Source organism: Grus americana, chromosome 21 (genome assembly GCF_028858705.1).
Source record: "Grus americana isolate bGruAme1 chromosome 21, bGruAme1.mat, whole genome shotgun sequence".
Taxonomy (NCBI): domain Eukaryota; kingdom Metazoa; phylum Chordata; class Aves; order Gruiformes; family Gruidae; genus Grus; species Grus americana.
In genome coordinates, this window is record NC_072872.1 from 4,509,935 (window position 1) to 4,524,813 (window position 14,879).

Consider the following 14,879-nt stretch of genomic DNA (forward strand, 5'->3'; position numbering starts at 1 on the left):
AGGCAGCTTTGAGTGTGCAGCTGAAAAAATGGTGAAATACAAAGAAATAAAACTCAATTACCCCTGCAACGTGAGGGGAGGAAGCATTTAAAAATATTTCCAAAACATACGTGACAAGTCAGCAACACAACTCTGTCATCCCCTACACTCTTCTACCGACTCTGAAAAAGCAACATAGTACATAAACCAGACAATTCATAGAATTTGAAAGATAAAGTTTTTAACTCTTGCAGGAAAATGGCCTCAAAGTTATGCGAGAGTTACAGAGATTTCCTAGATAAAACCCCAAATTTCTGATATTTGACTAATACAAGTGCACGTTGTACTGCTATGTATCATACTTCTTGAGATAGTAATATTCTCTTCTTTTAGGAAAAAAATAAGCCAATGGGGAAAAATAAAACGCAGACCGAAAAAAAACCCACCAAGGTTCCCACTACAAAGCTCCTTTTTTTCTTTTGAGACCACGTAATGGCCACCAGGTAAGCCTAGATTTATCAGAGATTTTCAGCAACTCGCAACACTGTACTTTTTTCAAAAGCTTTCCCTGAAACCATTTAATAAACAATAAACTTTGGCAAATTAATACATTTTTATCAATTTAATCGCTCTACTAGTATTCTACTGTTTTCAAGTACTTCCACTTCTCCTGCCTATTTCTGCAAAGACGACTTTATTATTGACAGCATTTCCAATGCAGATAGCCAGGCAAGAAAATTTTTTGCTCATAAGTGAGGACTACGCTGTCTCCCATCCACCTAACTTTTTGGTGCCTCCAAATGAGTAAGAGGAATTGAACCAACTTTGCAAAGCTTTATTTTTACTTTACACTGCTTCCCCCCTTCAAGACTGTCCTTGATTCCAAGCTATTTATTTCACAGTAGCACGATGCAAGCTGACTGCCTGGTTTGCAGCTAGGAACTGACTGGAAAGGATTCTGCAGCAGGGTTATTGCTACTCGGCTTTAAGCCAGGCTTTTACCAACTGACCTTATTACTGACAGTGCAGAAATAAACAAAAGACATCTAATGAACACTGCAAGAACTGCTGTGGAAACTTCTCTCCACTACACTGATGTCCCATTTTTTTATGGCTTTATTTCACATGGGCCTTAAAATCAAATGACAAACAGGACAATTTTAGGAGTTAATTAGAGCTTTGTACTTGCTTGCTTTCTTTTTCTACCACCACAGGTTCTACCACCTGTCCAAACCTTGATAGGTAAATATTCTTATTTATTTTCTTCATCAAGAAAAAAAATCTTATCACATAGCATTACTTCAGCATACATAACATTTAAAGCAATACCCTGTTAGTAGACCTCTAAATGCTAGACAAATAAGCTGCGACAATCTTCAGAAGTGTCTTAAAAATATTTCTTCAGGCCTACTGCGTATTAAAAAATAGATCTTGGCACTAATAAGTCACTTTGTTGTAGGATATAACACCACCATTTTCTTCAGAGTTTTCAAGTATCATTCATAAACCAATTTGAGACAAGTGAAATGCAGCTTTGATATTGGAAGTTTTGATGTTTTTTCCTTCCCACAAATTTTTATGAGGAAATGCAGTGAAGAAATTGTTCACAGATGACATCCGAGGACTAGTTCCATCCTCTTGAAAGCACGTATTCAAAATATGGAGATAACTGAACTCACTGCAAGCTAAAACTCTGCATCACTCCTCCATCCTAAATCCTTTGTTCCTGCTTCTATTCCATTATTTGGAACACTTAACACACACAGTTCAGTAAAGAAATTTCTCCAAAAAACAATGTTGTCCCTTTTGAGGAAGAAGGGAATGCAAGGCAAGATCCAGGAACGTTACAGATTGCAAGGCTGCAGCTGTGTAAGGCTGCCAGTGAGGGAAAACACAACAATATAAGCAAAGGCAGAATTTACCAAGTCTGAGGTGAAGTCTTCATAAAGTAAAGTTAACTTTTTGGGTAACAGAAGCATGCATTACACTGAAAACCAAGAACACAGGACTGTTAGCTCCAAATCATGTAACCTGAACAGGTTCTGCCATGAAATCCTGAAGCTTGATGTTACAATAACATACATATGTAGTCTGGAAGAGAACAGCCATCATAAAACAGACTAACCTTATCTGTCAGACTCCTTTTCTCTCTGCGATCACTCTCATCAACCTCCATGTTTTCAATTCCTGAATCCACATCTACCTGGGACATACTGTAAGTGGAAATAAGAAAAGCAGCCCATTAACTCATAGAAAGCCACAAACAGTCCTCTAAGATGTTGACCGAAGGAGTGTCACCTTAAGTAGAAGCAGCAGAGAAAAACCAATGCAACAGGAACAGCCATATGCACAAACAGCAATTACAATCCCTTGTTGATAAATGCTTCACATATTACATGATTTTGATTTCAAGAAACACAATACTAAATTTCTTCAGCAGGCAATACAAACTACACAGCTATCACATCCCATAACCTTCTCTTTTTTAAATAGAGTAGCTGAATTATCCCCATCAGACATGCTCATCACTTAATATCTAAGATAATGCTTTGTCTTTCATCACTTTAGGTCAGGAATTCCCATTAAAACCAGACTAGAAAAAGCATTACAGTAGTCTGAACAGTGTGTAATTTTTAAGCATTTAACCCTATTGCATTAACACAGCTGGAAGTGAGAAATGGCAGAATATTTTCCTGTGTAAGTGGTTTTGATGATTAGCATTGCACAATATTTGCTGGTTTATACAAGCTGCATTTTTTACCTTTTCTCACAGGAGACACTATCAATATCCATGCTCTGAGACCGAGAGAGAGACTGAGATTGTGTTTCAAGGCTGTTAGATGGAGAACTGCTGAGTGAACTCACTCCTTCGCTGCTCTGGCTTCGGTGGGCTACTCCTAGGGAAAAGGCACCACCAAGATTACTACTACAGAGATGAGAAGGCACTGCACAATTATTTGGATGGAAAAGGAGAGGAAATACTGTTTTTCAATCCAGCTCTTAAGCATTCTTAGTAATGCATTAGGAAATAAATGTTAATATTCACATTTGACTACAGATAATCACATTTTCTACCTCCCCTTGCAGCAGCAATATAGGAATGCTTACCTGCATCACAACACAGAGAACAAAACTAAATTTGCATCCATGAAGCGTTCAGAGATTCCCTCCCATTAACAAAGCACTAGCATACTCATCTCCTGTAAGATTGCTCTGTATACTACCTGAAGAGTTTGTCAAAGCCCCTCTAAAGTCAGTCCTATCAGAACAGGACTTCACGCTGGGTCATTACAATAGACTTAACTTGGGTGAGGATACAGAATAAAACTAATCAGAGTTCTGATAGTCTTCCCACAAAACCTCCTACAATTTACTAGTAAATTATCAGTACTTTTCCTTCTCCACAAGGATAAAATAAGCATCCAAGAAGTCCTAAAAACATGCACTAAGTGCAACACCAGCAAATGGAGAGCAATATAATGGCTTTGGAGCACAGCTGATGAGCGTCAGGATATGAACAGATGGATTCACTTTGCACTGAAGACTTCTTCAGAGAAGTGTTAGATACTAGCATGGTAGGAGGAAAGTTATATGCATAATTCTGAATAATCCAGAAAAAGCCTTGCATTCAATAACAAACGAAGTTGAATAAGTCCCACAAACATCTAAGTGGAGAGGGCTCTTAACTGTAGTCTATTCCTAAAATCTGTGCATAGTGACACTGTTTGAAGTCACAATTTATAATAATGTAGCATTAATTGCAAGCTGTAACTGTAGTTTTATCAATATCAGGTATTTGCATGTCAGTAAACAGACTGCTTGAAGGAGCAGAAAAAAGGTATTATTCGTCTGCCTGTTTAAAAAGAAAGCAGCACTGAATTTCACTCCTTTGGGTTCTTTAGCTTGCAGTTTACCAGATATTCCCCAAACAATATTAGGTTTCAGGTGAGAAGTGCAAAACCAGATTGACAACCTATTTTTAAATTCCAGCACTGGCTGTATTTCAGTGTTACTACTGAAATGTGCAAGCTTGTCCCGCATTCATGGTGGCAACACATTCTGAAGTTAACAGTGGGGGCATCAAAACAGAAGAAACCAGGATTATGCTCTTTGACACAAGCTGTTTGCTTTTGAGCACCCTTCCCAAAACTTTTCTAGGTCTTGAAACAATTCATTTGACAGGAACAAAACTGCAGAAGAAAAAAAAAAGATTTTTCTGCAGAAGACAGAAAAATCCCATTTAGAAGACAGTTTGCTGAAGAACAACTAGCTATTCAGCATGGGAGGTAGGAAGAGTTGCTTCATTCTACTGCTTTGAAACTCCTGGTTTACGTCCCTGGGTATAAAAACAGTTTATATTTAACTCCTTATATTAGACTGGAAATTAGTCAGAATCCAGAAAACACTCAGTTGTGAGTTAAAATTAACTTGCATTAGTATTCAGAAAAGAATTTAACAAGCAGATTGTTCAAACACCTGTGTTCTGTAACCGAAGACATGTAAAAGCACTCTAAGGTATAGCAGGACAGCATAGAATGCATCTGCAACTTGCACGTATCACAAAATGCTTGCTAAATGTAAATTTTACTCAGTTTTGTTCAAAGCTTCTGTGCTTTGGTTAGTGACTGTGGGGCTGTAGCTGGGTATTATAATTCATTCATAAACAACATTCAAACAACACTATTGAGCTCATTAGGTTTTCAGTATGAAAAGAAGAACAGAGATAGGAACTGAGCTCCTTCAAGAAAAGTTAGATTTCACTTAACCACCTATTGGCTAATATTAAATGTCTGCAAAAGATTTCACCCAGGAAGCAGGAAAATGTCAAGAAAAACTCTGTTTCAGTTTTAAATGGCTAACTAGTCCAGTCCTGGGATTGTAGTGATGCATATTACAGCTTTAACACTGAAAGTCCTTGTGCAAGACACAGGCCCAAAGCCCAGTACAGTTTCTTCACAAAACCAAGGATATAGAAATATCAAATCTAATGTCTGAACTGAGCAAAGTTGCTCAGGTCAACCAGGTCAAAAAAAAGCAACTTTCAAAAGTGGAACTTCAATGATGCAGTTTCCCTAGAGAGAACACCCAGCAGAAACACGCTGTCCACGGCAGGGGAAGGCTGACTTCAGCAGAGTATTCTAGCATGCCACTGATTTAAGATATCCCAGTTACAGCCTTGTTTTCCTTCAGTATATCACCGATTATAAAGGGGCAGTCTTCCTTCAGTCCTTCCTCTCTCCTCCTCCCTCTTCCCAAAGAAAAAGCTAGCTAAGTCAGCGGATAAAGAGTCTAGAGCAAACATGGCTTAGCGGGGTCAAGAAGTGCATTGTTCTACATTCCCTGCAGATCTTACTCCCGCTGCCAGGAAAGTATACTTTAACAGTTATACTGCAGCACTCACTAACAGGCATCTTCAAACAAACTGTCCTATCTACCACCTTTCACAACAAATCTTCCACAATTTACTTTCATCTGTACTTTGCTGGATCAGGTATACAATAAAATACCTGACACACAAAGTTCCAGTTTTCCTTTTTTAAAAAAAAGTAAATACAACAGCATACAGAGACTTGCAAAAATTATTACACACATCAGTATGTGTGGCTGTCATTGATACACTGTTTCAGGCTCTCTAAAATATTTTCAGAATACATACAAAATAATGATATTTTGCATGAAATTGATGCATAAGTCTGATCTCACTATGACATGCAACTTCTGATAAAAATGGATGCTAACAAGGACACTATTCTGCTGGGGCTGCTCTCCGTATGTCCAAATGAATTAAAATCCTCTGCAGTCATTTTAGTCTACTCCAAGTAACTCCTGCAAACCACACAGTGTTAGCTGAGTCTTCATTTGTACTAAATAAATACAGCAGATAATCAGTTGTGACCATTTTTTCTTGCTCTATTCCCCAATGTAACCATATCTCTTACTCTGGTGTGAGAGACGCACATTATTAGACTGCTGCAATGAATGGCGTTGTCGGAAGCAAACACTATACTGACCAGGTAACTTCTGTTAATCAAACAGTCTAGTCTGTAGAGTTGGGTACCGTCCAGTGCAGATAGATGAATTAAAAAATTAAAACAGTAGTGTCTACAGTCTTAGCTATCTGACCACTTCATACCACACTAAATTTGTCTGCAAATACATGAACATTTCTAGCTTTGGGTTCATGTTTCCATACCACCTGCTCTGTTAGCATTATTGTTATATAGTTGTGCAGTAAAATGGATCAAGACCTCATCTATTTGAAAACTAACCATTTATTTTTCCCGGGTTAGTTTTCACCTGGATTAAGTCCATGATCCACCTCACCAACGTTGCTATGGACAGCAAAGGGAGAGGCAGTCAGAAATACTTCTTTCAGAAAGAGTCAGACCTAAAATAGATTAAAATAATCATATAACCACTGGTTGAGTGAACCCAGTAAGTGTACTCTGCACTGTTCTTAAAAGTCACCTCTGCTTCTGGGTTGCCATCTATAATCATGAGGACAATATGTAGTGTTAAATTCCATCTGCAATGAGCTTTTCTCAGAAAATGCTTTTGATAGCTTTTCTCTGTCCTGCTTTGGATATAAGGCAACAAAATAAGCAGGAAGGAGTCACTTCTAGGTATTTCAGAACAGCACTGTAATTAAATTACATGATTTAAGCTTGTAAGTTACTGCACTTCCCAAAGAGAAAACCATAAAATTTCAGAAAGCAAATAGCTAAAGAATTCTGCATGCTTATCAAGGAGCATTGGAAAAAAATATTATTTCTATCAAATTATTAGAAGTCATATTGAAAACCTGTTTAAAACAATCTTAACATTTCTTTTGAGATTGGTTTTGTGAACCTCTTCGCTTAGTAACATAACATGCAAAAGAATTTAAGTTTTCAGATAAAGAGTGCAATACTGGAAAACAAGCCAGTTTGTTTTGATTTCCATGATATCCAACTTGAAGTCAAAATTGTGTTTTTTAGGTCAAAAGTGGCATTACATATAACAATATTGTCTTCACCTCTCTACAGAGCCACCCTTCCAACCTTCCATGCTTTCTGCATTTGTAAATCAGGCATTATTCGTTATCTTCTGAAATAAATACCATTTGTAAATATTCGCTCCAGTAAATAGTGAAATCAGCAAAGTAATACAAAGGAGATAGCAAATACTTTATTCTTATGTTGACAATGCACAGCCATAGCCTACTATTTTTAATTGTGCCAAATGCTAGTAATTAAAGATCAAAAATGAACTCAGGACTGATTGCTAAAATGTACCTAGAAACCAATCAATAAAAACTGTGTTGCAAGAATGAAAAGCATTTTTTTTCCATCTCCTTGACAGATGGGCTTTCTTTTCTGCAATATTCTGTAATATTATACTGTATTACACACTTCTTCAAGCTTTGGTAACCCATATTTTAAATGCCATTAATTTACTGATACCTGGAAAACAATTGCATCTAACCATTTATTATTTGGAAAATGAAAAGGAAAAGTATCTTCATTCACCATTTTAGAATGTTTCTTTCTGAAAATTATTTTTAGTAACAGCAGAAATAACACCAGCAATAGTGTTCACGTTCTAAAGATAAGGAGTTACATAACTTTCAGTAGATGTGCAATAATAAATTTTGTCACTAACGTGCCAGCCTACCTGATGCACCAATTGGAGAGGTAGCTGGGGTCATGCTATGGACATTTAGGCCTAGACTATGGGATGGCCCCGGGGCTGATGCTACTACGGGTGGTCCGGGTGGGGTCTCTCTCTGTGGTGATGTAAGTGGCGTAGTAGGTTGGGAAGATGGTCCACCTGCCAACCGAGCAAGGCGCCTTCGACGAATCTGCACAAAGGAAATAAAATAACAGCAAATAAACAAGTTCTTTTGCACATACACGTGTACACACACCCCATGGGTGGCCTTCAGCAGGGGATTTGCTCCTGTGAAAACTGCAAATATGGAAGCTCTACTTGATAACCCACTAAACGGAACTGAGACTTACTGCTGTTCCTCTGTTCTGCGTGACAATACTAAAATACTCTTCATGTTTAGATTTTAAGCATCTATTTGTTGCCTTGAAAACCATTTGCACTGGAGAATACTGTGTGTGTCCCTCCAACAGTTGTGTAAGACACGTTTAACATTTACTGCTCAGCAATTTCAAAACCTCTAAGACTCCTCCCCATTTATTTTGGCATTTGATGAGACAAACTGCATTCATCTGATAAAAGGAACAATATGAACATGACCTTTGCCTTCATTTCACACCACATGATACTAATAAAACACTCGTGCTAAAGAAGATCCAGTGGAAAGTTATTAAAGACCACAACTGTCCACGTTAATCTAAACCAGACCTGTAACACTAAAAATATACAACTCATCTGCTGGACAGAAGCATCTTGGGAAGTAAAGACAGACAGTAAATAACATCCTCTCATCACTTAGAGATATTCCACCACAGAGAATTAAAAAAAAAAAGTTTTTGCACCTTGCTAGTAAGACAGAGAAGCTTGTCTTCAAAATCTGACTTCAGAAAACTGTTATGAACCTGTTTATTAAAATTAGCATGTGACCACATAGCACTAGTATTATACATGAGAAATAAATAGACAAAATAAAACTTATAAAAGTCATAAGTGAAAAACAGAAAAGAAATTATTGATTATCACAGGCTGCCTCAGAAGATCTGTTCCTGAAGCTTACATCTTCAGCTCAAAAGAGGCTCAAGACAAAGTATCATATTTGAAGGCATTCACTCCCTGCAAAAATAAAATTTATTGCTTATTCCCTCTTTGTATTATGATACTGAAGCATTGCATGCAATGTATCAGTTTTAATTTCTGCTCATAATCCTGAAGACCTGCCAAGCAAGTAAAAGAGTGAACAACAGATTTGTGTCAAGTCAATGTCTATGCTGCATTACTGTAGTCATTTAACGGCCTGTGAAACCTACCCCAACGGGAAGGAGAACAAATCAAATTCAATCAGACTTCAAAAACTGTGGGAAAACAGTGTCTGGAACTACATCTCCCTCCATGACAGGTGTCACCACATGAACATGGAAGGCAGCTAGAAAATAAATTTATTTAGTTTTTGTTCTTAATACCAAGAAAAGGCTATGATTAGAATGTCTTAATCCCTCCTCCTTGTGAAGCAAAATAGGGGCACTTATTGCACAAATAAATTTTTTAGCCTTGCCATAAGTAGAAGCTGTACATATTAGGGTCTCTCCAAAGTTATTTAAAAATATCTTAATTTTTATCCACTTGTATCTTATATCTTAATTTTTCAGCTCTTCATGTGAAAAAAAACCTGCAGAACTACCTCACCCCTCAGAGGCATACCTGAGAAAGTGTCAGCTACATGTCCCCATATCTGTTTTCCTTATTGCTGAATCCAAATGAAGTGTTCATAGCTCACAAAGCTGTACCAAAAATATTATCACTTAAACAACCTAGCTGAATTGAAATCTATTTCAATTAGGGGGCCGAATTAAAGTTTTAAAAGCTGTTTCCTTACTATTTAACCAATCTATAGCCATGTTTTTTCAGATAAAGGAATGGCAGGGAGGAATAGAGAAAAAAAATACAAATACATGCATAAACAGCCCATATACGCAGAAGCGGCTGAGGGAGAAAGATGAAAATTAATTATGTAACAAGCAAGAAGAATAAATGTCCTGTGAAACTTTTCCAGAACTGGTCACGTTCATTTTTGTTAGCTAGTTCCAAATCTGATGTTAGGAAGGAAATACGTGAGGAGAAAAAGGCATAGATATTAATCAACATATTTATCAATTTATTCTCAAATACAATCAAACATTGATTACTCAAACAAGGCTATATCCCTCACAAGGTATGACTTGCACAAAACCGCTCTTCTCCCAGTTCCAAGTAGGTAATTGAGGTCACTTGTGCCACTCAGCACTCCTTCACCAACAGTGCTAGGCTAGAGCAATGCCAAAGTTACATCAAAAACAACTGCAATCAGCGCTGTTGAGAGAGGAGGACGCTAAGACGAAATTTTCGCCTTGTCCTTGTCATTCTTAGTCCATCAACTGCCCATCTTTCCTACGGGCCAATCCCCCAGACTGTAACCTGCCCTGAAAAAAATTCTGAAAAGGGCACGGAACAAAGAAATCCACATAGACACTGAGCTGCTTTTAGATAAGATATTGCAATTAAAACCAATACAAGATTTTTCCCTGCACCTTTTAAGGATGATAGGCAAATTATACTTATCTTCCTTACTGCTGAACAAATTAACATTAAAATATAAATAAACTCTGAGTATTTTTTCCACTGAAAGAGACAGCTTTCACAACTGAGAGTACATTTTGCGATTGTTAAAGGACCAGATTTGGTTCTTAGATACCCTGAGTTGTCACATTCCTCTAGGTTTACATAAAATTATCACAGAAATCTGAAATTTGATCTGAAGATTAGAAAGTTTTAAGTGAGAAAGAAAAAAAGGGGAGAAACAAAGATATTCTGCTAGAAAGGCAAAGGTACGGGTTGAAAGAGAAGTTTGAGAACACAGCATAAAACTGATGCACACATCCCATCCAGTCAATTCCCTTGTGCCTTACGAATAAACGCCACCAAGACGAGGGCAGTAGGCTAGGCTTCACGCTCAGGGCACAACACGGGGATTCGGAACATGCGGCTTGTTTGCACAATGCTAGGCACAAACGAGACCCCAACCTGTTGCCTTTGTGTAACACAAATAACGTATGTCAGAGTTGTGGGAGCTCAAAGTGACCTGTTCTTATTTCAGACTGTGTGACTCTCCAAATTACCACAAACACACAGATAGCTGGTGTTTTTTAAAATATTTTCTTAGGAAAGTTTAGGGTACCTCAATAATACCTAACCTGCGATTTCAGCAATAAGAACTTGCAATAGTGACGTACGGCAAAGCTGTTATGTATCATTATATTACCTAACAGTGACAAGTTATTTGGTGCTAATTGTTACATAGGCTATGGAACAAACAGTGCCCATCTTCCTTACAGAGCACAACTCCTTAATATACAGTTTAAAGAGTTAATTAAAAAAATAATCTAATTGGTTGAATAGAAAAAGCACATTGTTTTTTTAATTAGTACAGTTTTTGCTGGACACATCTAGACTATGTCTTTGAATAGTAGCGTTCAGAAATACACTTTTGATCTTATTGGACTTCTTAAAAGCTGTTAGCTGGACACACTACAACAAACAATGTAAAAATAGCACCCTGTTAAAATCGGCTAACTGATAATTTGATTACACAGCAGACCAATAAAGATACAACTTGGAACACTGGTCCCTCAGGCTCACGCACCCTCAGTAAAAAAAAAAAATTCTATATCAACATCTGCTTAGTGAGACTGTAAGGAACTTTTTTATTCTACTAGGTTCACAGAAGAGTTCCAAATCTGTACAACAAAGGGTAATTTGAATGGATAGTTTTATTTTTCTAGTATTCATTGGAACATATTAAATTGGTTTAAGAAATGCTTAACTTTCTGGTGACGCTACTCCTCTGCTATGCTCAGAAAACACTACTCGAAAATCATGTAAATGTTAAAAAATGCTAAATTCACATTGTTCTTTCCCACTTTAAGTTACAATCTGTTGATGTTATACCTAATTATGGTTCAATATAAGAAGATAATCTAATCTACAAGAGGCTTGCAATTAATTTCAAGTTTAGTTAAGTGTTTTTTCCCCTTCAGTCACTATCAGATAAGAAGTTTGAATCTGAAGTCACGTATAACATATTTTAAAAGGCTCTTTTTCCCTCTCACGCAGGGTCCATTGCACCAAGTAACAGTAAAGCAGAGATGTGGAAAAACATTAAAATAGAGTTGGCTCTGACTTTTCAATGAGGGGTCCATTAACAATAAAAAGCGACAGCGTGACTCTCTTAAAATGATGTAAGATTAAGTTTGTCTCAAGCAATCACCTAAAAGATCAGTCAGCTGTGGTCCTAGCTGAACCGTACTAGAAAGACATGGAAAAACTTGAGTCACTTGAGACAAACATTTTGCCAGAAAAGGTAGATGAGTCCCTACTGGAGAACTCATTTTCTGCAGCCTCAGTTCCACAATGCAGTGTTTTTGATGATGTAATTTGCTGAAGCAGTGACACAAACAAGCTTACATAGGTTAAATAATTCTGAAATTAATCATAAAACACCTCATAATCAGATGCAGTTTAACCATCAGATGAATTGCACGTAAACAAAGTACTCATGAAAAACACCTATAAACTTAGAGATCCTTTTTCACAGTAGACATTACACTAGCGTCCTATCCCACTCTCCCCAACACGGGAATTGTAGTCCTTTCCTCAGTGCTTCCATAGAGTACAAGGATCTTCATCAGGTAAATAGGATGAAGTATTTCCTCCTAGATCCTGCTGTCACATAGTGGGATTACTAAATCATGACATACAACTTAATAAAAAACTTCTCAATTTTTTGGAATACAAATCTACGTGAGAACAGCAGCCACCTTGTTCTACAATCCTGCCATCAGATATGGTACAGAACAAAAATAACTTCTTTTGATTCTCCCTGGAGTATAAGCACAGCAATGAGCCTGCTGCAGCTGGTCCAATACAATACACTTTATATGTATGCGATACACTCTAACATGAAAATATTATTTTAAAGACATGAGGGAAGATTTTAAGTTGTACGTGATTTGTGCATTACACTTGGACAATGGGAAACTCCCTATATCCTGAGTATAACCCCAAAGGATAATACCCCCTTTCAGAAAGAAGAAACAGAAAACAGTTCACATTATTCCACGTCGGATGTTTGTCAATCACAGCGTAACAGCTATAGCTCTTAAGTAAAAGAGCAAGAGGTTGAATTAAAAAAAAAAAGAGGTAAATCAAAGGAAACATCAGAAAACTGGCAAGCCTTTTTCCAACTGTTTCAAGAAGAAATTATATTTAATATAACTCCATACACTCTCCCCTTGCTTCTCCACAAAGAGTCTGAGAAAGCAATATTTTAAATGCTTCACTATGTTAAAAAGTAGTTGTTTTTTTTTAAATCACACACTGAGAACAGATAAAACGCCTAGCGTTGAACACAGAAGGGAGACATCCTCCAGACAAAGACTACCTGGCAGATGGAAGCAAAGAATAAACAATTAACCAGGGGAGCAGCAATTCAACCCCATCGACCAGCCAGGAGGTCGCAGGTCCGGGGCAGCGGGGAGAAGGGAGGAACACGAAAAACACCGAGCACAGACACCAGGGAAAGCAGAGCACCTCGGTAACACTCCTTCCCACGCACAGGTTTCACCTTGGGGTCAGGAAAAGGGCCCAGGAATAGCCCGGTGCCCTCTCCCCGCGGGGCCCGGCCACCCCCGGCGGCGCCTCCCGCCCGCCCGCCCCCTCAGGCCCCGCGGCCCGCCGACTCACCTCATCCGCGCTCAGCTCCTCCATCGCCTTCCTCTTAATGGTGAACGGAGGGAGGGCGCTTTCCTCTGCCCCGCCGAGGGGCAGCTCCGAGGAAGCGCTCCCCTGCCGCTTCTGCCCCCCGCGGCGCCTCACAAGGGCATCTCCGGGGCGGCCGCGCCGCGCCTCACCCGCCGGCAGCCGGCCCCGCCACCGCCCCCGGCCCGCTCCCTACTGCCCGCCTGCGCCTCAACTGCCGCCGCGCCCCGCCGCGGCCGAGGGGGAGCCGTAACCCCGGCTGCCCCAGCCCGCCCGCACCCCTCGGCCTCGGCCCCCGCCCGCGCCGCGGCCCCTGCCCCGCGCAGAGATTATTCATCAAAACAAGAGGGCGGCAGCGGCCATCTTGGGGTGGGATCACGTGAGACCGCCCGGCGCCGCGGAGGGAGCCGGGCATGCCGGGGCCCTGAGCTGCTTCGACCAATGGGCAGCGCCGGGAGGCGGGGAGCGGCGCGCGGGAGAGGCGGGGCCTTAGCCGCTCGTCGTGGCGGCGCGGGAGGGGCGGCCCGCGCGCGCCATGGCAACGGGGGCGAGGCTGGTGCTGAGGGGAGGCGGCCGTGAGGGCGGGAGAGGGGCGGGAGGAGCGAGAGGAGCGAGGGAGCCGAGGCCGTGGGGGGCCCAGGCCGTGGGGGGTCCGGGGCGGGGAGCGGGTCTGTTGGTGGAGGGCGGGAAGGAGCGAGCTTCCCGCAGGCAGACGTGTCGCCGCTTGCCGGAGGCGGGAGCAGCCCCGCAGGTATGGACGTCGGGATCGAAGCTGGGGGTAGGCTGCTGAAGTCTTCCCGGTTTCATGGGTCCGTATATGCTCCGCTCCTTGAAGGCGTTAGCCCACTTCTCAGTCACGAATGTTTGAGATACCACGGGCTTTTTGTCTAATTACAATCTGTATGCATACCAAGGGAAGAAGAAAGCCCCCAGGGAGTACTGGGCCTTAGCGTAGTTTGAACCTGAAGTATTTTTTTCCTTTCTTGTGTAAAACCACAATTTTTTCTGCACCTAGCTCTTTCATTATACCAGAAAATGGTATTTTTGTGAAAGGTACTCATCTTTTCCTCATCTTTCTTTTCCCTTGCCCTCAAAATGAAATTCCAGCTGGAGAACAGAGCAGCCAGGGTCTGTGTTGACTTCAGGTGAGTTGGACATTTGCTTCCAGCTCTGCCTGGTTCATCAGTTGTACTACACCTAGGTAAAAAAAGGATTTCAAGAAGTTGCTCTTTTAGAAGAGGACAAAAACATGGGAGTTGCATCAGCAGATTTTTGCCCCGGGATGAACAGTCACTAATAATAAGATCTTAACAGACAGCTTTGTGCAGCACAGCTTAGTTTGACTCGGCAAGTGAAAGAATCCCATAATAGGAGAAAAAACAGGATGTTCTTAAGATGGATTTAAACTGGTCTGTATGAACAAGGGATAGAGTTAAGACATATTTCCATAAGCACTGCAAATA

General features: G+C 40.1%; 2 protein-coding genes across 6 annotated transcripts in view; one reads left to right on the forward strand and one right to left on the reverse strand.

Moving 5' to 3' along the window:
• Positions 1-13,765, reverse strand: part of UBE4B (ubiquitination factor E4B) — a 41,707-nt gene extending 27,942 nt beyond the window's left edge. For 2 of the 5 annotated variants that reach the window (XM_054849439.1, XM_054849438.1), the window contains exons 1-4: positions 13,402-13,765; positions 7,633-7,819; positions 2,741-2,876; positions 2,105-2,192 (exon numbers count right to left, since the gene is read on the reverse strand). In XM_054849439.1, the coding sequence (XP_054705414.1) occupies positions 2,105-2,192; positions 2,741-2,876; positions 7,633-7,819; positions 13,402-13,425 (435 nt within the window). In that variant the 5' untranslated portion in view covers positions 13,426-13,765. Of the gene's footprint in view, positions 1-2,104; positions 2,193-2,740; positions 2,877-7,632; positions 7,820-13,401 lie in introns of those variants that run through there. The other 3 variants (XM_054849440.1, XM_054849443.1, XM_054849442.1) reach the window with 3 other exon arrangements.
• A 336-nt stretch (positions 13,766-14,101) lies between these two features.
• Positions 14,102-14,879, forward strand: part of LZIC (leucine zipper and CTNNBIP1 domain containing) — a 31,706-nt gene continuing 30,928 nt past the window's right edge. The window contains exon 1 of the mRNA XM_054849602.1: positions 14,102-14,166. The gene's annotated coding sequence lies outside the window, so the exon portion shown is untranslated. The remainder of the gene's footprint in view (positions 14,167-14,879) is intronic.